This window comes from Sylvia atricapilla, chromosome 13, assembly GCF_009819655.1.
Source record: "Sylvia atricapilla isolate bSylAtr1 chromosome 13, bSylAtr1.pri, whole genome shotgun sequence".
Lineage (NCBI taxonomy): Eukaryota > Metazoa > Chordata > Aves > Passeriformes > Sylviidae > Sylvia > Sylvia atricapilla.
In genome coordinates, this window is record NC_089152.1 from 17,687,604 (window position 1) to 17,710,104 (window position 22,501).

A 22,501-nucleotide genomic window follows, 5' to 3' on the forward strand; every position below is an offset into this window, starting at 1 on the left:
ACAGGACTGCAGGATGGACGAGAGGTTTTATTTGCAAGGACAACAATTTGCCTCTGACCCCTGCCATCCTCCTCCTCCTCCTCACCAGGTCGCCAGATCGTGTGGGCACTGAAGGAACAGGCTGCCCTTATTTCAGCCATGGTGCTGGAAGCCCTGGCCTGACGTGGGCTCTGCCCACAGACACCGGATTCTTTACGCATTTTCTGCATGCACGCCATAGGCAGCGCCAGAAATACCGGCCATGTGAGAAAACAGGAAAATATTTTATTCCTGGGTTAGGGAAGAAGCCATCGAGCTAAATGTGGCTTTGTTTAGGGGCAGGAGTGCCCGGTCTCTGCAACAGGGCAATTCAGGAATGCTGATAAGTCGGTTTTCCATGCATAAATAACCTACGTTCGAGCCCAACCGCTTTATCTCAGGGAAGGATAAAGCCCTCTGTGGCAAGGCCCCAATATTTGTCTACTTGCTTATCAAGCAGGAGCCTTATTACAAAGGCTAATTCAAGTGGAGATTAGATTTCCCGTATGAAGGAACAGACAATAACACAGATATTCTTCAAACACCAGTAAATAAGATTAATGAAGTGCCGCTGCCATGGGCTTTCACCTCAACAATGCCTCAAAAAAACCTCATCCTGGTAGCTCCAAACAAATCTTTCCAAGGGTTTCATCATATTTCAGTGTGTAGACATCACCTCGCTTCAGCTGGCCAGCAGCAACTACAAATAGCCTGCAGGAAGCCACTGACTTCCTGAAAAGAGGGTTAACTGAGAATCATAGGAAACAGAGAAAACTAAAGCTGGGTCTAACATCTTGAGTGGGTTGAGGAGTGAAAAAAATACAGCAGCAGCAGCACTGAGCATGTTCAGACACCTGAACCCACACAAAATTAAATGAGACTCTTAAAAATCACAGACCTAACAAAGAATTACCTACTTCAGCACATCGTGCCCAGGGCAGTGGCTCTCTAGACAGTTTTCACATACAATACCTACAGGCTACATCTAAAATCTTAATTAGAAATAAACCCAACTCAGCGCTGAGATCCACCAAGTACATCACAGGTTGCAATACTTCGCATTTAAGTGCTCTCAGCTAAAGGACTAACTCAAAAACTGAACAGCAAAACAGAACTCTGCAATCAGTGAAGCTTCACGCGCTCAACAGTTGTGCTGACTCATCACACACAGGCAAAAAATCAACTCAGGGCTCTGCAGGAAACAATCTGAAATAAAAATGTCAACTTGATGACTTTACCAAAAAAAGTAGGGAGCTTGATTGTAAAATGTCCTAAATTGTGACAAAATGTTGCACAACAAAAAGGAGGGAAAGCACAGAGACGGACACGCAGACAGAAGGTGAAAAAAAATTAGAAAACCTGCTGAAATGTAAGTACTGCAGCAGGTCTCCAAAACCCCAGGGATTGCAGGAGATAGACACAGAACACAGAGGTGATATAAAAACCATAACCCCATCCGTGTGCTGCAGACACTGTCACACACATGGAATAACCACAAGGACAGGAATGTGTATGTGAAACAGAAGCAAAAGAGGAATCAGAGCAATCTGGTATTTAGGATGTCACTGTGTAAATTGAAAATTGAGGGGGCTAAATCCCTCCAAAAAAAGAGTTTAAGCTCCCTTTCCAGGCACTTATCCCAGCTAGCAGAGCAGCTTCCCTCTGATCTGAGAAAGACAATCTTGACCTGCTAGGCCATTGCGGCAAAAGTAATTGTTTTATATGATCTTGTTGCTCTTCTCTTGCATCCCTCACTGCACTAACTTTGTGTTTTTAATCTGTACTCTGAGGCTCTTCCTCACACAGAACTCTAGATCACTATCAAGATGTTGACTCCTCTGCCAGCTCAGGATGCTGATTTCCAGTTCCAACCTATTCAAGAATGAAAAAAGGAAAACCAACACTTTTCATGGTATTCCAAGAGTCTCCTGCCAGACATTTGAAAGAAACATCCTCTAAATATTTATACATCCCTTTCATATTCTCTGCAGTTTTTCTCTCCCTTGACACCTACAAATGAGGAATATCCCACAGCCAAAGCTGTAGATGTGCTAAAACCTACATCTCCTTGATAGACCCTATGGATCCACCTCAAACAGTAAAAGTGTTCACAGCTTCACGAGAGACCTGGGACTGTAATTTAGGCACATAGATAACACAGTCAAAAAGTAGAAAAAGCCAAAAAATAATATTTAACACTGTAAATAAATTATAAAACAATATTAAAAAGCTATTAGAAAACATTTGACAGCACCTTTCAATTAAAAAAAAAAAAAAAAAAATAAGAGTACAGCTCATGAAGGTGTTCTCACATCAAACCACCAGTGACACCCTCCAGGCTCTCCTAGGTCCTGGTGGCACAACCACCAGTGACACTCTCTAGGCTCTCCTAGGTCCTGGTGGCACAATCCTGAACTTGGCAGAGCTGCTCACAGTCTTTGCTCCAAATGGAAAAAAAAAAATTTAGTCTTTCAAAGATTTAAGATTTAGAGCTAAGTTGGTTGAACCAAAAACATGGGAGAAGCATTTATATGGTCAGTTTTAGCAGCAGAATGAAGGAGAGGAAGGCAGGAGTCTCTGCTGCACCACAGCCCTGAGCAAAGGGTACCTTTACCTATGCCCTCAGGAAAAATAAAACTAAAAATTTCCTCCCTAGCTGAAGAATTTCCTAACTGCCACACTAAACCCCTGCATATCAGCTCTAGCCGAGAAAGCAGAAGTGAACAGACTGTTCTGCTGGTCGTGTCATTGACCCCAAAGGGCCTTTCCCAGCCCATCCCCAGTTGGGCACGACCCTCTGCAGAGGCATGTGCCTTGCTCAAAGGAGCAAGAAGAAACCCTTCTTACCGTCAGCACGTATTCATCAAACTTATCACCAATTCCCTGGAGATCTGGGAACATCTCACCACCTCTGTACATCGAGAGATCCCAGGACCAGAAAAACAGCCCTTGCTCCAGGAAGATCCTGGTTCAGCTCCAGTCTGGAAGTGCGGGCTGCTCCTTTGATGCCCTGCCAGTAGTGGCCCCCACCGAGGAAGCCCAGAATGAGTCACGCCACCGGCAGAAGGAATTTGCCAATCCGGATTGAAGCATTCAGATGAAACTGTGGGGTTTTTCTCCCCGCTCTGCCATTTCCCTTTGTGCACAGCAATTCCCGGTAATTGCACGCTGCCAGGCAGGTGATCTGGCAAAGGGGAAGCAAATGTACCCGGCAGACATGGGGAGGGGCTGCCAACCATGGCTTTGCCCTAAAATCTGAGGCAAGAGGGTGTTAAGGGACTGAAAAGATCATTTGGGGAAAGCACCATAAAAGCTTTTCTGATTTTTCACTGACTTGCACAAATTCCAGTTGGCACTGGGGTTTATTGCCTTCCACACCTGCAGAGCTCTGAGCCCAGAGCTCGCACCATGTCTGCACCATATCTTCAAATACTGTGTCCTCTAATCCCAGTTAGCTTATACATAAATCCAGGGAAAAAAAAACCCTTTTAAACCCGTAAGACAGCTCCAAGAAAAAGTTTAGCCCTAGTGGCCTCTCCAGCAAGGGATAAAGCACATATAAAACTGATCCATGTTCAGTGTACAAAGATGCAGGCAGCCTTTTTATGAAAATATAACATTTTGAGCACTAAAGAATTAAAATTAATTATTTTTTTCCCACAAAATCTATTTTAATCAACGATGGGGCAAGGCATTTCTTTGCTTCATTCACTATCTCAACCTACTGCAAGCCAAAAGCACATAAAAGAATAAAAGAATAAAAGCAGTAGTGACATCTCCTCTGTCTTTTCAGCTCCACTTGGCAATTCTGGCAATAAAACTCCTAATTCAACATGTTCTTTACTTAAAATTGAAACTGCAGGACATCTGCTGTAGCTGCTGAGCTCGCTGTGCACCAGAGCATTTCAAGTCTCACTCTGTGCCTCTTTAACGTTGGGGTTTGGGTTTTTTTTTTTATCTCTCCAGTCCAACCTCTAATTTAAAGGAAACTGTGCTGGATGCTCTAATTGACCCCGTTCTCTTCCTTCCCCAGTTTGTCTCTATAATTAGCCCTTCCCAGCGAAGGGAATCAGCAACATGACCTTTCCGAGCCCCACCCTGCCGACCACAACGACTGCCTCGTATTGTTTTGGCCCAAAAATCAACAGCTTCAGGACAACAAAAGGTTTAAGAATTGAAAAAATAATAAAAAAAAAAGGCAGGATCAAATGTGCATTGATAATTTTTCAGCACGTTATAGTGAATTAAGCAGGTAACCCAAAATTTCACCTGCACCACGAATCCCTCAGCAGTACTTTGTAACATGAGCAAAATGCTTGTTCCTCAAAATAACACGCAGTTGCACAGGTGCCCACCCCAAATTCACCCACCCAAGACTTCCCCTGTGGATCTCAGCACACGCACCAAACACAGAGGATTCCAACCTCCACTAAGGCACCAGAAGGCCCCACACCTTTTTTCTTGAGGAATTAAAAGGCATGTTGAGAATGAGGAAAGGAAATGCATTAAAAAAATATTCTTATCAGTGAGCAAATGCCGCCACAGAAGATTTTACTTCCCTACTTGCCCCTACAATAGGTGATTCCTACCAGGTGACTGGAGCTGGGGGTATTTTTAGGTATTAGGGAGAAATAAAAGAAATTGAACAAAAAAAACCCCACCACATCAGCAGTAAAAAAACCTCTAAAGCCAAAACAACCCCCCAAAACCCAGGTCAGATGCAGACTGCAGAGCTGCTGAGCACCAGGAAGTGCAGGATGAAGCAGAAGATCCCAGTGACAGCGGCAGAAACACACAGGATGATCTCAGGCCTAATGTGGCCTAACCCAGGTCCTCAGTGCCTCCTTGGCACCTTCTGTCTCAGTCTTCTCTAAAGGATGATGCTCCAGCGAGCACAATCCAAAACTAACCCAGAGCAATTTCTCTGGTTAGTTTTGAGCTTTGTTTTCTTCCATGTTGTTTCTCCCATCCCCAAGATTCCAAGGCCACCCACTGCAATGGGCTGCTCCTGAAGAAGATGCCCACCAGGACAAGCATCTCAAGGTCTCCTGGTATGCAGCAGGTCCGTAAGTCACTGTTTTCTCCTCAGCTCTCCCACTTGAGTTTGCAGCCCTACATTTATGAATAATTTTGCACCCACATTACACAGGGCCACGTTACATTAGAAACCAAACAGGTTGAATTTTTTATGATTTTGGTGATTAATTTCCCAGAGTCACTTCAAATCCATCAACGTCATTAGCTGAGAATTATCCCAGCAGTCCAGAGTTCCAGCCTCTCAAAGCACACCAACACACATACTTGTGTAACAATCTGGAATTTCAACATTTAGACATTTAGAAAATTAAACTGCAGCTGGCGGGAGTCTCGCTAATAATGGCAGCACCTGAACCTGTAATGATCCTTCACCTAAGGAAAATTGTTCAAGTTTTTTGAATACTTGCCCACTCACAGCCCCTGAAGAGCATACCTGAAAAGAAAGTATGTAGATTAATGCTCCCAAAACAGAAAAGAAAGTTGATCCAGTCCTACAAGAAGGAAAAAAAAAAAACAACCCAACACTTTTCTCAGAGTGCAGAGGACAGTCTGTGCTCAGGATAAAAAACCTTTAAAATATACAGAAAAACTCCACCCACACCATTGTAAATCCACGTCTCCAGGTTTTAATTTCCATTTATTTTTCTGAGATATTCTCTCAAGGATTCCACTTCTATTAAAAATAGACTCAACACAAGACAAATGATCACAATGTCCCCACCACACAGTGAATATCAGACTGAGCTACTTTCAGACTGAGTTTTCAAATGAGTTTTGTCTGCAACCGAAAAAGTTTCACGCAGGGCCACTCCTTAGACTGCACCAACTGCATAAAACATCTCATTTAGCCTTTGCTACTCAGGTTTCACATCTTCCCTGACAAAACAAAAATGAAAGCAGCCTTCAAGCAGCTGAGCTGCAGAGAATAAAACTGGAGGAAACCCCTAATGTTGCTAAAACTGAGCCAGCAAACCCTGGGTGAGATTCACACCTTCCCTCTGTGGGAACAGGAAAATACTCAAGCAGGGATTTTTTTTTCCCTTCTTTCAGCAAAGACTTTTAGGTAGAATAATGAATTCTCAGTCCCTCAGAAATGGACCTTTGTGATCATTGATTTTCTCCTTAGCCCATTTTCTGGAAGTGCTCATTTTTATACATACATATATATATTTTAAATATATTTTTCTCCTCATATTTATTGTGTCTTTCATCCCAGATGAATGGTGATGGATCTAGACAGGTATTTCAATCACATAAATGAAGAAACACAGCATGGGACAGCTGAACTCAGCTGGAAGGCAGCAGCTCCCACCTGGAATTACAGAGAGATTGGAGCCTGGAACAATGCACAAGTCCATGTCTTTTTCACAAATTGGTGGGGCAAAGAACAGGCAACAGCTGCCAAGTCATCTATCTTGGCAAGTTACTTCTTAAAGATATCAGAAGAAGAAATACTGCTGCTAATGTTTACCAATGCTAATAAATTCCTGAAACAAATCCCTGTGGATTGCAGGGAGACCAGAGATGCATTTGGATAAGGGAACCGCGTTTTGAAACAAGTGCTCTGACAAGTCATGGTGCACTTGGCAAGCCCTGGAGCCGAGCAAGGCGAAGCATCGAGGAGCAAAAGGATTTGTGGATTCATCCAGTTCTCCCTGCAGACTCCTCTGTCGCTTTTGGTAAAATTCATTCCCTTCATAGCTGAGGAAAAACATTTAAGATTCCTCGTTATCTGCTGCAGGCACCTCAAACCTGACCTCTGCTCTGCATTGTCCTCCTATCTCCTCACCTACCTACCAGGCACGGTGAAGTGCCTCGGGATAAGATTATCGGCAGCGCTGGCCGCCGTGGCTCTCCTGACAGGGAAAGCCAGCGCCTGTCCGTGCAGGTTATCTGTGCCACGGCCTGGCCGGGAAGGAGAGAACCCAGAGTGTGCCCTCACTGCTCGGCCAGACAAACCCAGAGTGTGCCCTCATTGCTCCACCAGACAAACCCAGAGTGTGCCCTCGTTGCTCGGCCAGACAAACCCAGAGTGTGCCCTCATTGCTCCACCAGACAAACCCAGAGTGTGCCCTCGTCGCTCCACCAGACAAACCCAGAGTGTGCCCTCGTTGCTCCGCCAGACAAACCCAGAGTGTGCCCTCACTGCTCCACCAGACAAACCCAGAGTGTGCCCTCATTGCCCGGCCAGACAAACCCAGAGTGTGCCCTCATTGCCCGGCCAGACAAACCCAGAGTGTGCCCTCGTTGCTCCGCCAGACAAACCCAGAGTGTGCCCTCATTGCTCCGCCAGACAAACCCAGAGTGTGCCCTCATTGCTCCGCCAGACAAACCCAGAGTGTGCCCTCATTGCCCGGCCAGACAAACCCAGAGTGTGCCCTCGTTGCTCCGCCAGACAAACCCAGAGTGTGCCCTCGTTGCTCCGCCAGACAAACCCAGAGTGTGCCCTCGTTGCTCCACCAGACAAACCCAGAGTGTGCCCTCGTTGCTCCACCAGACAAACCCAGAGTGTGCCCTCGTTGCTCCACCAGACAAACCCAGAGTGTGCCCTCGTTGCCCGGCCAGACAAACCCAGAGTGTGCCCTCATTGCCCGGCCAGACAAACCCAGAGTGTGCCCTCGTCGCTCCACCAGACAAACCCAGAGTGTGCCCTCGTCGCTCCACCAGACAAACCCAGAGTGTGCCCTCGTTGCTTGGCCAGACAAACCCAGAGTGTGCCCTCGTCGCTCCACCAGACAAACCCAGAGTGTGCCCTCGTTGCTCAGCCAGACGTTTCGCCACACTCCGCAAACGTGGGGCCCGAGTCCCAAGGGAGGCGCCTGGGCCGCCGCATCCCTTGGCAGCGGGGCTGCATCTTTATTTTCGGATGAAAAGAAGCAAAAGAAACAGTGGTTCTGCTTTTAAACATCTCTCCGAATCCCTTTGTTGAGCTGGAGTGGTTCAGCCATCCTTGCCACCACCGGCAGCAACACATTCCACATAATGATGCCCCATTTATGAAGCAATTGGTGAATTAAGGAGCAGAGACCGGCTCTTCTGTGCTCAAAGAAACCCCCAGAAGGGTTATTTAACCACATAACCTCCCTCTTCCAAAAAATCCACTTATTTCAAAAAATCATTACAAATTGCTCAGCATTGTTTTAATAAGCACAACTTTTCTAATGATCCACTGCAGTCCTTTTTTTTTTTTTTTTTTTTTTTTCCTAATGGGACCACATTCCTTAACAATTAAATCATTTACTAATTCCTCCCCGGAGAGGCTGTCCTGTGCACCCAACAAGCACAAACCAACCTAACAGTTTATAGGCAAGTGCCATAAAAGTTTAAATGGCAACATTTAGGAGAAAATTTTTTTTTGGCCTATGTATTTACATAAGGTATGAAAAGACAGCAGAGTTACGGAAGTCTACTAAAGTAAATATTTTCAGTTAACCTGTTTTAAGTTCATCCCTCAAAACCAACCATGTAGATGCTGAATACAATAAAAGAATTCTTGGCGGTCTATCAAAAACGTTCATAGTCCGAGCTAGTTTTAAAGCTCAGGTTTTCCAAAGATGGATCTATCTGGATTAAACACTGCTCTTCCATTAATTCTCAGCCATGATACAGCATATCCAGGATCCTCTACCTTTTTAAAGGTCATGCTTTGCAAGAAATAAAAGACAGTCCAAAGAATTTTGATTAAAAAACAGCACAGAGGCTGTCAGATTATCTGTGCATGATGGATAAAAGCCAGGACCTGGAATGGGCATCCAAAGAGTAACTCTAGGATTCAAGGTCATCTGAGGGATGCCAGAAGTGATGCAATGTGAAGAGACCAGCAAATAAGACTCGAGAATTATATTGAAACCCACATATTTTGGCTATTTTTACATTTAAAGGGGGTAACCAAAGCATTTATTTATTTTAAACTACATTTTTCCTTTGCTACTTCATGCAGCATCCAAGTGGAACGGCCCCCTGTGCTCTGCTCCCCACCGCTCCTAACAGGGATTTGCAGTAACTCCTGAAAGTCACAGGGACAGAAACCAAGAGAAGCTGAGCAGACAGTTGGAACCACCAAAACTACCAAGGCTGAAAGGATCCAGCCCAGTTCTCCCCTCAGAAGGGACCACCTACATACACACAGAGCCAGCCTGTCTCTAGGGGCCTTAACACCAACAGAGATTTCATTAACTTCCTCCACGATTTTAAAGAGATCTTTAAAAGCACACCACAACCCAACAGACAGATGATAGGAGACCACAGCAGAGCTGTGCCTGCATCTTGTTTTAAGCCAGGCATGTAGCTGCACAAAAAGCAACACATCTCTGTAGGTGAGTGAGATGAGAGCTTAGGTGAGACACAGCTGGCTGAGCTCCCCATGAAATGATCTCACATCAACAGACAAAGGATCCAACCAAGGAATATCAATACTCCTTGGGAGGATATAGAGACAGATCTCAAAGGGTCCAAGAAAACTTCAAGTTTTATCTGGGTCCTTAAAGCAGGGATAGCAGGGGTATCTATACCCAAACCTGGACACACTGAGCATCGGCCCAGGATAATTGGCTGCCTCATCAGCTCCTGTAGCTCCTATCTTCTTTGTTTTCCATGATGGCATTGACATGACCCAGCCTCACTGCTGTCCTACCCCAAGCATCCTCAGTGCACCACAGTGTTTCCACTCCTGAGCTCCACCTCCCTTAGCAAAAAATTTGCCTGGCTGAAGACCATGCTCTGTCTCCTCATGAGGCTCTTAGCAAAACTCTAAAAAAGAGCTGACAAAAACCACCAGAGTCCAAAACTATGACCCATGGCTTAGTCTAACCATGGTTTGGCATGGTGTAAACAGCCAGAGGCATAGGAGAACCCTACAAAAAGAGACATCTCATCCCTCCCCAAAGGGATGCACATCCATGCCTATGACAAACAGCAATGCAAGGCTTTAACAGCAGAAAGTAATCAAAATAGTAAGAACAATCCTTAAATCACAGGTATTTATTTATTTCATTTTGCCTAGAAAAATTCTGAGGAGTTTCCACCAAAACACTGTGGAGCTGCCTGCAAGCTTCATGCTGATTATCAGCAAATGGACCTGATCTATCCCTGTTCTCCTCCCAAAATTAACTTCAGCCAGGCCAGATCCTCTTTCAGCTGGAGCCTGTGACTAGACCAGCTTCACGAGCTCATGGAAAGGCAGTGGGAAGCAGCAGTTTAAAAGGCAGCAAGTGGAAGCAGTGGATCACAGATAATCTTATTCTACTTAGACACTTCCCACCTAACACAGCTCAAACCACTTCATTTCCCTTCTCCTCCTGCAGCCCACAAACCACAGGCGGAAGACAACCGACATGAGACATTAAAGCCATGAAGAACCTGATCTGACTTTGCAGATGACACTGCTGGGAGCAGGATTTTGGACCAAGTGACCTCTTCAGTTCCCTTCTGACCCAGGTGAGCGTACATTCCTCCATCAGAGGTAGCATTAAGATCATGGGGGTTTGTTAGGAATAAAAAGCCATTGTGGCAAAGACATGGAACTCTCACCTCACCTGTAAGATTTTCCCACAGGTACCTGTGAAAAAGGGATCCACAGATTCCTCCCCACAGACAAAATAATGCTAGCACAAGGTCTAATAAAACTGCAACTCCAGATAATATTTTTAAAAACAGACACAGAAATCAGTTCCACTCTAAAAACCCATGTTCAATAGCTTTCCCTCCTGAATTCTTGTATTTTCTGAGGTCAAGTGGTTTGTTGAGTTCCACTTTTAAAAGTTCAATTCCAAGACACAGAGGTTAAGACATTGAAACAATCACAGGAGCAAGACGTACATGTCACCACGGTGTTCGACCTGTCAAACACGGCAGGAGATTTAATATTAAAGAGTCAAACAAAGAAATAGAGACTCTTCCATTTCCCATTCTTCCTGTTTTTATCCATTATCTGGCAAGAGTTTCACGTGTTTGGTTCCTATAGTCTCAACTCTCAACACCTGTGCCTTCACATGCATACCCAAAACCTATGGAAAAATTTAGCCTGTGTAACAGAAAAATAAAATTCCACAGAAACAATCTCAATTCCAATGAGCCACAGATATCCCATCAGCAGCATTTTGTCCTTAAAATTCATAAAACCCCAAGCTTTGTGATAACCCCAGCCATCTGACCTGAAAACACAGCAGAGTATTTTTGCAGCGTGAAGCCCAGAGAATTACCAAGCTTCTCCCTAGAGCAGGGAAGCACCCAGACACATCCCAAATCTCCAGTGCTACTGCTTTTGTCCAAAGGAATGCTAGAGAAAGTCTCCAATTTGCAAACTTGAGCCGTGATCCTTTAAATATTTATGCTCATGTTTACTTTGTCGAGAGGGGAGAAATCCCGTTCACTCGAGAGGAAGTGAAGCAAACGTCGGCACGCAGGACAAAGCCTGAGAAATTCAGATGCTCTTTTAAACCTCAACACAAAAAAAAACCCACCATGTTCCAAAGCTGAAACCTGTGCCCAACCCTTCTCAGGGAGCCAGAGTCCAGGTCCAGGCTGGGAGCTTCATCAACGACACAACAAACATGCCTCCAACCCCGGTGTTTCTCGTGCAAGCGGGAACGCAAATTCCCTTTTATTTACAAACCGAGGGGGCGCAGGAATTTCTGAAATCAAGTTTGACCGGCTAAGATGCTTCCAGTGGTTCAATGACCTTGTTTGCTCCCTCATAAATGTATTTTTAAAGGGATTGAGTTCAAAAGTTGCACGGTTTAGAGCAAGAACTAGAATTGGGCAGAAAATGGCCACACTATGCTCACCAAAACCAGCCATCCCAAACGACTTTAGAAACTCTCTGGTCACACTTGAATGACAGAATCCCAGACTGGTTTGGGCTGGAAGGGACTTTAAAAGCTGATCTTTTTCCACCCACTGCCTTGGGCAGGGACACCTTCCACTATCCTAGATTGCTCCAAGCCCTGTCCAACCTGGCCCAGAACACTTCCAGTGATGGGGCAGCCACAGCTTCTCTGGGCAACCCGTGCCAGGGCCTCATCACCCTCTCAGCCAACCATTTCTCCTCAATATCCCATCTAACCCTGCCCTTTGGCAGCAGGAAGCCATTCCCCCTGGTCCTGGCCCTACAGCTCCTGATGAAAAGTCCCTCCCTGGCCTTCCTTGTACACCCCCTTGAGACACTGGAAGTTTGCTCCTGGTTTCCCCAGGCTTGAGGTATTTAAGCTCCAGGCTACAGGACACGTGTGGTCCCAAGCCTGTGATGGTGAACACTGGTCTTCCTTGCTGGTTTGCTGGTGCCAAGCTGCAAAACCAGTGGAGGGACCAGCACTGTCCCTGCGCTCCCAGTACTCCCCCTGTTGACTTGCAGGCATGAGGAGGAGAGATCCATTCCTCCATCCAGAGGAGAATACTGCTCTCCCAGAAATCAGGCAGGGGATGAGGGTTTCAAATCCAGCCATACCTTGACACAAGCTAAATTAAGGCAGCACAGGTAACTCAAGGTTTCATGTTTCCCAAGTGACCCACCTCAGGCGCTTCACATTTCCAGGGGTTTTCCTGCAAACGTGATCAGTGCTCATGACATGCACCATAAACATCCCAGATACAAATAATTTAGGCATACAGCATTCAGGTTTGCCTAGCAAAGGATCCCAAAGGTTTGATTGTCTGAGTGGTCTAGTATGGACATTTGTGCAAGATGCCATAACAACAGTAGTCATGTTAGGCATTTGATACCTTGAATCTCAAAATGCATCTTCCCCACCCAAAATAAGAAGGAAAAAAAAAGCTTAAAATTTGGAGTTTATAAATCATATCAGGAGCAGTGGATGCACAGAACAAAAACTTCACAAAACAGATATACATTTTAAATACATGACGAATTCCAGTAAAGCTTTTTCCAGGTGCTGCTGGTGGACACTAGGCCTTTCAACACAGAGGAAAAATCTCTAAAGCCATGCTGATTTATGCACTGATCGCAATAAAAACATAAATAAAATAAATAATTAAATGTGAAGTTGCATCATCATTGATAGCCAAGGAAACAAAAGCTTTTCACTTGTGTGCCAGGGCTACTGAATTACCTTCCCTGCCATCAGCAGCCTGACTGACAGCTTTCAAAACAGTCTTGGGGATCAAAAATTACAGCCAGGAAGGAGGGCAAAGGCAGGGAGAGCCTAAATGAGGGGGAAAGGCATGGAAAACCCTCTTATTTTTGTTAAATAAAATGTTAAAATGAGAAAAGCCATTGAAATGAGTGAGTTTACTCAAGGACATAGGGGAAAATCGTGTGACTGTAGGGTGAGACGCTGAAAAGATGATGCTCTTCAGGCATAATGCAGGCTCTGGCCAAGCTGGAGTTTATGGATAAGCTCACATTTGTAAGGTCATGCTTAAGGATTCACAGCCCATCACCGCAGCATCCACGCACCTCTCCATGGGCACACAGCGCTCCCCTGTCATTTCCTAGCAGTCCCATGAGAAAAGAGTCAGGAAAACACTGGAGCCGGTCAGAAACCCAATTCTCCACCTAGCAATCTATTTACAGAGCGATTTATTACAGCGCTTGGTTATCGACTGAGCGAGACACCGCGCCGGTTTCCCTCCCGTAGCAGCAAATCTCCTTCCTCTGCCGCTACGTGATTATTTTTTTGATCCGCCGATGGGCAGGGACCGCGCTGCAGCGAGGGATGGGAAAGCCATGATTTCTGCTGAGCTCACCCTCCCCACTTGATCAGCCTCGGCTGGATCTGGGGAGAGGGAAACGTAAATGGAGGAGGAGAAAGCCGATGGAGCGGCAGAAGGGCGGCAAAACGCCCGGCTCCGAACTCACGGCAGGTCCTAGCGCAGGTCACGTCTGAGGGGGGTTATTTTTCTGGCATAAAGCAAACGCCGTTTTGGCTACGTTTAGGAAAATTCAAGAAAGAAATTTCGACTGTTTTCACCTTCGGAGGTGCAGTGCTCCCAACAAGGGTCCGGCGTGCCAGGGTGGGACCTGCCGTGAAGTCCAGCACTGTGCTAAGCAAATCCAGGTATACCTCATTCCGAAGGGTGGGAATGGCTGATGGGGACTCGGGAAGGGCTCGGCGTGGCGTACCGGGCTGCCGGAGCCACGGGCCGGAGTCCGCGGGCGATCGCGACCTGCTCCCGTGGCGATGTCCACAGCCTCAGGGCTACTGCCACACTCCGAGCTACAGCCCACGGCCCCACTGGTGTCACACTGGGGACGCTTCTGAGGTAAATCTCCTCCCCCCAGGCTGGTTTTTCCGTGTTCTGGGTGTCCAACCCACCCGCGATGGGGGTGAGCGGCACCGGGCGGTCAAACCCCGTCCGCGAAGGGGCCCGCGGCCGCCCCGCACCGCGCACCCACCGCGGGCGGCTCGGGCGGGGAGGAAGGATCCCACACCACCGGGCAGACCCCACGACGCCGGGGAGACTCGCCCTCCTCCGCCGAACAAAGGCTCCCGCCGGCCCCCCGATGCTCCGGAGGGGTTCTCCTCACGACCCCCGCCCGCCGCTCCCACCTCACGCGCGCACCGGAGGCCCCCGCCCCGCTCCGCTCCCCGCCGCCGCCGCCGCTCACCTGGGTGTCGGGGCGCGGCGCATCCCTCGCCCGCAGCCGCCGCCGCCGCCGCTGAGGGGGGTCCCGAGGGCCGCTGGCTGAAGGAGGTCTGTTCTGAAAAGAGGTCCCGGGGGTCTGTGCTGAGGAGGGTCGGCGCTGAGGAGTGTCCCAAGGGTCGGCGGTGAGGAGGGTCCCGGGTGTCGGCGCGGAGAGGGCTCGGTGCTAAGGGAGATCTGGGGGTCCCGGGGGTCGGTGTTGAGAGGGGTCCCGGGAAGGGGGGGTGCGAACGGACGCTCCCTCCGCCGCCGCCGCCGCCCGGGCGCTGCCCGACTGCCCGCGCGCGCGCGCCACCCTCACGCGCCCGCCCGGCGGAGGCAGGGAGGCAGGCGCGCGCACCGCCCCGCCCCCCAGCCGCGGCCACGCCCACGCCCGCGGCCACGCCTCCCGGACACGCCCCCTGTCATTACGACGCGGCCGCGGACGCTTTACGGCAGTGCGCGGTAACCGAGCGGCGGCGGCGACGGGCGATGAGGCGGCGGGTGAGACCCGGGGGGACACGGGAGGGGACACGGCAGGAAACGGGGGGACACGGCAGGACATGGCAGGACATAGTAGGACATAGTGCCGGTAAGGTCCCGGCGCTGGGCGCCATGCCCGGGGGTCGCGCCGGCCGCAGCCGTCGGGGGTCGGTCTGGCCGGCCTCGAGCCCGAAAACTTCAAGCGTTTTAAGGGGAAAAAAGGATAAAATGAGTAAAGAAGTGGAGGTGTGTTAACGTGCTGTGGGTGGTCTCTGCTCCTACCGCAGCCAGGCCCTGACCCTGCGCCTGGCCCGGGTGCACTGTCTCCTGGCCCCGTAATTGGCGTTTATTCACATAAAAGCAGCGCTGGGATGAGCGAGGTCTTCCCGGGGCCGCTGGCGTGCTCTGATCCCGGCACCGGAGCGCCGGGAGACGCTCGGGGTCAGCCCCGGGGTCAGCACGTCGCTCCTCCTCCGTGGGGCACCCCGAATCGCTTCCCCTGACCGAATTCCCACTCCTGACCGAATTCCTGTGAGCTCCAGGTGTTCCAGGTAAGTTGTATCTCCTCCCCGTGCTTCCTACTGCTCCCATGATGAGACCCTTTCTGTGGGAGGTGAGAGGTGAGTGTGTCGGCGTTCCGGGTCTGAGCTGGGATCCCATCGGTACCAATCCCACCGGTGCCTCTGGGACATTCCCATCCCTCATCCTCGGGAGTTCTGCTCGCTGAGGGGTTTTCTCCCGTTAAACTCCATGTTTTGGTCAACCCCGTCCTGAGGAGTAAAAACCTTTGGGTGTTGTTCCTGTGGCTCTTGGTTTGATGCCCTGGGAGACGCTGTGACACCAAGAGAGGTTCTGAGTTCAGTTGCAGTCTCTGGTTTGGGGAATTTGTCCAGAACAGAAAAGTTTGGGCACAGTGAGAATGGAGCTTGGAGTATTTTCCTCTGATTTCAGCACTCATGACCTGTTGAACCTTCAGAAGTGGGATGCTCTTGTATCATACAGGAATTATAACCTACAGGTGCAGAGAGATTATTTATATTTAACAAAAAGGTAGGCAACTACGCCTCTGTTCTGGTTGAGTTGTTTAATTTTCCCTGAGTTTCTCCTCTGGCTCTGTCAGGGAACACAGAGATTCAGGTGTCACCCAGTCTGGCTCCTGCTGGTAAATAGAAATTAATGTTCCATGTCTGATCTTGCTCCATTAACAACTATCCAGACGTGGTATCTAAACTCCGCATTTCAAGGAAAAGTGAATAGAAAATTAAACCATAGGGTCTTTTACTCCTGATCTTTAAAAGGGGAAACCGTCTCTGTCCTTCCTCCTGCTCCCTGATAAAGGCTGTATTTTTTGTCTTCCAGGTGACCATTTTCCTATTTACCTCCATGTTCTTTAAATTAGGAACAGGACTCTAGTGACATGTTACCTTAAACTATTCACTCTGGAGGTTCTTAGCACCTTTAATTTATTAAAATAGACTTCAGGAATCTGATTCATCCTTAGTTCATGCTCCCTTTGCTCTGTCACTGCCTTTTTACACTCAGTTACTGAGGAGCCTCATTCTTTGGCTCTCAATTGCCTTCCACAATTACCTGCAGAGGGTTGTTGTCTTTAATGGTGTGAAAATGACACGTTTGGGGTGTTTTTTGGTCAAGTGTTGGAAAACACAGGCTTTGCTTCTGGACACAAAGGAGCCCCATCCGTTTATGGATTGAACTCACACTAATGTCAGCAGCTAATTTCTTAAATCATTATAACTTCAGTGAGGGAAACTTGACCTCTTGCCCTATTGATGCAACACAGCACCGTTTTCAAATCTGTCAGTGAAATGATGGTGTTGGTATTGAAATGCTCCTTTCCCTCTCCTTGGTTTCCTCGTGTCAGCATTGGAAATGGGACAGCTGAAATCCCTTGGAGGAGCTGAGGATTCCAGGGAGTTTGCACAAATTCCAGCTATTAATATGCAAATAAAACAAACCAGCAAGACACTTGTTGGCAACCTCCAGCAAATGTTCCAGGCCTGTGCCAGTATTAATTCCTATTTTTATGGAAACTGAACAGAGCGTGCCTGCGCCTTCAGGAAGAGAGTCCTGGCTGTGGCTGAGCAGAGCTGCTCCCACAATCCACGTCAGGATTTATACACCCCTCAGAGCCTCGGATCCACGTCCTGGCTCCTCTGCAGATCCATCTTTAGCTCTTATGGGAGGTTCTCCCAAACAAAGCCACCTCACCAGTGGCTTTTCACAGCCCCACCACGTTATTCTGGTGATTGCTGCTTACCTGACCTGGCTCTGAGAGAGCCTCCCAAGGGTTTTCCTTGGAGCTGCATGTGGTGAGTCATCCCGCAGAACTCACAGGCGGGTTCACAAATACCAGATGGCAATAAAATTAAAAGTAGTAGCTAGTGGCAATTAAGCACTTCCATTCTCCTTCCTGACTGGAGGAACCTGCCAAATGTCATGACAGGAAAAAAAAAAAGGCAACGATGTTTCTGCAGAGTAGAAAATTAACAGAGCACGGGACACATGCTTCCCTCGCCATGAATCCTATTTGGACTGGAGTGGAAAGCTATTGGCTGGACTTCTACATGTCCAGGAGAAGATGAAGCAGAAAGAACACAATGTAAAGGAAAATCTGGGACATTCCATGGGCACATACAAGAAGTATTTCAGCAGTGCCCATGTTAAACCCCCAAACAGGATATTTGGAGGATGTCCAGATCTTTAAACCAGGCTATATTCGGGCAGGCTGAGAAGTTGCTGGGATTCCATTTGGATTTCTTGTTTTTATACTACAAGGGTTTGCACCACGAGCTTGGAAATAGTTGTAGCTCATTAAGGTCGGAAGTGTGTCCAAATACCATTGTGTTTGGCTCAGCATAAACAAGGGCTGTTCCCTTCCTCTGGTGACTCCTGCTGCTCGGCATCTCCGGGATCCACCAGCCACACACAAATGCTCACTGGCTGTTTTCGTGCCCCACTCACTCACCTCGGCCCTTCCTTCCCATGTGTTACATGTGGACCATGGCTCATCCATTTTGTTCCTTGCCTGTCACATGCCAGGGGACCTTGCCAAGATTTTTGAGACATTAAATCCCTTAATTTATGCATGCCAGGCCAGGAAGGGTTATTCCTCATGATTCATGTCACAGTAAGAAGTGTGAATCTACTTCTTCCTAAGAGAACTCTCCATTTGCTTCATTCCTCTCTATCATGATGGAAAATCGGTGACTTATTTATAGTGAATCATATTAAACTGATCTTATCATTCTGAGCTTTCACACGAGGCTTTCAGAAATCTGAAGGTGTTTTTGTGCTGCCTTTGGGACAGAGGAGGGAAGAGTGAGGCCAAAACCAGCTCCCTGTCACCACTGTCCCAGGTTGTGGCATTTCCAGGCCTGTCCTAGCCAGGAAAAGAGCTAGAGGCTGAGGATGCATCACAGCACTGAGGAGCCTGGAAGGGCTGCAGGGTGTCAGAGCTAAAGGAAAACCAAAGTAGATAGAGGGGCTCTAAATCAAATTGCCCTATGGAAAATCTAAATCCTACTCTGGCTATGTAGAGGGTTGTCATAAAGATTCCCATGGTCGGGAACTGGTTTGTTTGTGATCTCGTCTTGCTTTGTTACTCCTTACTCAAGGCTGTGCCTGCTGTGCTGGTGGCCCAGCAGGTTCTCCTGGAACAGCTCATGCCTCTGGCACAGAGCTGGGGCACTCTGTGCTCGTAGAAAGGGACCATATGTCTGTCAGACAGCCCAAAAAGGTTTGTATTTAGGGGAACACCTGTGATGCAAAGAACTCCAGGTAAAACACAGAGACACCCAAACACCACCTAATTTCTGGATCACTCCTGATTTCTGTGCAGGAACTGAACTCCTTTGTTGTGAGGTTCAGATCCTCAGGATGGAAGGTTGATTTCACTGGGGGCACAGTTCTAGAAACTTAAGAATTTGGGGTTTGAAGCCAAAACCCTCACAATAGTAGGTTGCTGCTCAGCCCAACACTCTGTGTTCTGCTCATGGTCCTGCAAAAATCCATTTGGGAATCCTGGGCTCTCGCTTACTGCTGCTGAAAAGGGACTTGAGGTGTTAGTTGGGCAGTGCCGTGTCCCAGGCGTGACCCAGGTGCCAAGCCGTGTTCCCTTTCTCTGTTGCAGCTCTGGCAGTTCCCCGGAGCAGCGCAGGATGGATCCCGTGGTTCTCAGCTACATGGACAGCCTGCTGAGGCAGTCGGACGTGGCCCTGCTGGAGCCCCCAAACTGGCTCAACGACCACATCATCGGCTTCGCCTTCGAGTACTTCGCCAACCAGCAGTTCCAGGAGTTCAGCCACCGTGTGTGCTTCATCGGCCCCGAGGTGGCTCAGTTCATCAAGTGTGCCCTTAGTCAGGAAGAAATAGCCATGTTCCTCCAGCCGCTGGACCTTCTCCGCAAGGAGCTGCTGTTCCTGCCTATCAATGACAACTCCAGCCAGGCTGCTGGGGGCACCCACTGGAGCTTACTGGTTTATTTCAGGGACAAGAAGTGCTTCGCCCATTACGATTCCCACAGTAAATGCAACTCTGTCCACGCCAAGCAAGTGGCAGGGAAACTGGAGGCCTTTCTGGGAAAAAGAGGGGGCAAAGCCACCTTTGTGGAGGAGAAGGCGCCGGCACAGCAGAACAGCTACGACTGTGGGATGTATGTGATCTGCAATGCCGAGGCTCTGTGCCACGGGTACTTCCAGGGCCGGGTGGAGCCTCTGCTGCAGCTCCTCACCCCCTCCTACATCACGCAGAAGAGGTCGGAATGGAAAGCTCTCATCACAAAACTGGCACAGAAGTGATGAGGATGCCCCTCCAGCCCCCCAAAAACTGCCTTCCCAGTCCAAGAGGCAGCACCCCCAGTGCCTGAGAGAATGCCCATGCACAGGATTGTCCCAAAGAAAAAGAATGTAACCCCTCTAGCATGGCTACACCCCCCCCAACACCCTGTTCCCTCCAGGAAAAGCCTTATTCTCCTCTCGAAATCACTGGCCTTTCAACTTCTAGTGACAAGAGTCACTTTGCTTTCAAAGAAACCCTCTCCATGGTAAATTTTTACAGTAATCGCTGCGGCAAAACAGGTTGCTAGAGACTTCTCCACCTGTGCCCAGCAGGCAACACACCCTCATTAGGTGGCTTTAGTTGGCTCCAGGCATTGTCCTTCCAAGCCAGATTTAGCAAATGCTCTTTAAACCCAAGCCCCCGAGTGCTTTATCGTGGACAGTTCTAGTTTGTGCCTCCTGCTAACGGTATTGGAGCAATGTGGGATTTAGCAGCCAGGATTTTGTACCCCTGAAAACCTGACATTGAGATGTCACTGCAAAAAGATGAGACTGCAAATGAAATGCTACAATTAATTTAAGAACAGGGCAACATCCAAGTCAGTTTTCATCAGCCAGGTGCTCCTAGGCCACACAGAGATGGCATTTTTTTGGTCCCCCACCCTTGCTTGTTCTTACTGCAAATTAAAGCCCGACTCTGGACTGCTGGAAGATTAATAGGAAGCTGAGAAAGCCAATCCTAGGAAAAGAAACTTAATTGAGATGAAAAGCAACACTTGCTCTTTGAAGTTTGGGGTTTTTCATTAGGATTTTAGGTCGTCTCTGTGTGCAGGGAGGGTTCCTCAGTGCTCCCCAGCCCTTGTTAGCGGTCGCTGCTTTAACACAAAACCAGTTCTGTTACTTGAGAGGAAAAAAAAAATGCACCAGGGAGAACAAAAGGACAGAGTTTGAGGTATAAAAGCCAAAGATAACTGCGGGCTCCTTGAAGTCCTTAATGCACTTCAGAAAACTGAAACACTTCTCTTCCCGTGCTGGATGATGGCTGGGATCCCAGAGTGGATTCTCTCCTTAAAGACAGGCTTAGCAATGCAGAAAATAAAAATTAAACTGAGATGTCATTGCAGGATAAGGAATAATCTCTCACCTGGTGAGAAGCAAAGAGCAGGTTGCTCAAGTGGTGTCTAGCAGAGCAACCACACCCCTACCTGAGAAGGGAAATCCGGGTTAAATACAACCCTTGAGGAAGGATTGTTTTTAACCTGGAGCTCTTCACCACTGGCGTGTGCAGCAGCACAGCACTGAGGGGGCTGTGGGCTTCACCTTCCCTTGTTCCAAGTGAAAGTCAAGAAATCAGCCCGGACTGCCCCAAAACACCCTCATGGCAGGCACCACGGGGGTCTGACAAGGGTTGGGGCTGTTCCCTTCCCTCCCACCACTGCCTGGACAGGAGAGCAGCCTCCAGCCCTTCCTGGAAAACCTGCTCAGCTGGAGCCAGAAAGGGATCCAGCTGCTCACTGAAGGGGATTCCCTTTGGACTCTGAGGGGCTTTGCCAGAGCAACGTCACTGCCACTCCTAAATTCAGAATAAAACTCAGACCAAACTGTGCACTTCCTGGCGTCGTCCAGTCCTTGGTGTCCCTGCTGATGCTGTGGTGCAGAGTGTCACAGCACGGTGGCTCTGACTCATCTGTCTGACAGTGCCTTTCTGGCTGACTTAATCTCTCAGTCCTATTTTTAGAGGCTGGCTTGGGCTGGGGAGGGAGGAATACAGGACGGTGGGTGTGACATGGGGAACAGCAGTGGGATTTGAGGGCAGGGGCTGTGCTCATCCAGCACCACCCTGTGCTCCTCATCCCTCCTCCAGGCCAGCAAGGTGAGTGTCCAAGGACGTTCCCTGCACCTGAGGCTTTTACGTGGCATTTCTTTACACAAAGAAAAGCAAATAGGCTCAAGCAGGGTGTCATTGAGAGAGCCAACATGCACCAAACCAGGTGGGCAGACACCAGCTGGGAAACAAAACCAGAGACTTGCAGCCACATCCTGGCACATCCTCCCCCCAAAGCACACCGGGGGTTCATCCCAGTGCTCCTCCAAACCTCCTACATGGCACAAGCACTCATGGTTGTCCCACCACTGGCTTTAACCAGAGAGTCCTGGGAGGAGACTGCATTCCTGGCTCGGGCTCAGCACAGGGACCCCAAGCACCTGCTGCTGGAGCACCCAGCAAACACCAGGCTGGGCACATCAGACCAACCCCCTACCCCAGTCCTCAACTCTGACCCTCTTTCTGGGGCCAAAAGTCCCACTTTGAGAATGGACCCACTACACACCAACTTGTTTGTTGGGAAAAACAACCCTAATCCCATTTCCACTGGATAAACAAGCTAGGTGAGTCCCTGGCAGGGACAGGATGGCGCCTTTCATCCTCCAGGTCACCCACGGAATCAAAGGCTCCGACAGCCCCATAACTCCAGGGCTTTGAAGAGACCAGACCATCTCCCCAGGCACCCCCGGGTGCTAAATCCCGCCCAAAACAGGTGACACCATCCCTGTCCCCACTTAAACACTGCCACCGTGGTTTTCAAGTG

General features: G+C 48.6%; 2 protein-coding genes across 9 annotated transcripts in view; one reads left to right on the forward strand and one right to left on the reverse strand.

The window, feature by feature from the left end:
- MYO9A (myosin IXA) overlaps nt 1–14,940 on the reverse strand; it is a 171,269-nt gene extending 156,329 nt beyond the window's left edge. For all 4 annotated transcript variants that reach the window (XM_066328647.1, XM_066328645.1, XM_066328648.1 and 1 more), the window contains exon 1: nt 14,621–14,940. The gene's annotated coding sequence lies outside the window, so the exon portion shown is untranslated. The remainder of the gene's footprint in view (nt 1–14,620) is intronic.
- Nucleotides 14,941–15,062: 122 nt separating this feature from the next.
- On the forward strand, nt 15,063–21,521 carry SENP8 (SUMO peptidase family member, NEDD8 specific). Of its 5 annotated transcripts, none has more exons than XR_010744649.1 (3): nt 15,078–15,138; nt 15,405–15,668; nt 17,000–17,012. XR_010744649.1 is itself a non-coding variant. In XM_066328654.1 (3 exons), the coding sequence occupies exon 3, from the start codon at nt 19,296–19,298 to the stop codon at nt 19,932–19,934; it is 639 nt and encodes a 212-aa protein (XP_066184751.1). In that variant the 5' UTR covers nt 15,078–15,138; nt 15,405–15,668; nt 19,268–19,295; the 3' UTR covers nt 19,935–21,521. The 5 variants fall into 5 exon arrangements, 3 of the variants coding, with proteins under 3 accessions (XP_066184750.1, XP_066184751.1, XP_066184752.1); XR_010744648.1 differs by lacking the exon at nt 17,000–17,012 and adding an exon at nt 16,069–16,153; XM_066328654.1 differs by lacking the exon at nt 17,000–17,012 and adding an exon at nt 19,268–21,521.
- Nucleotides 21,522–22,501: the final 980 nt, after the last annotated feature.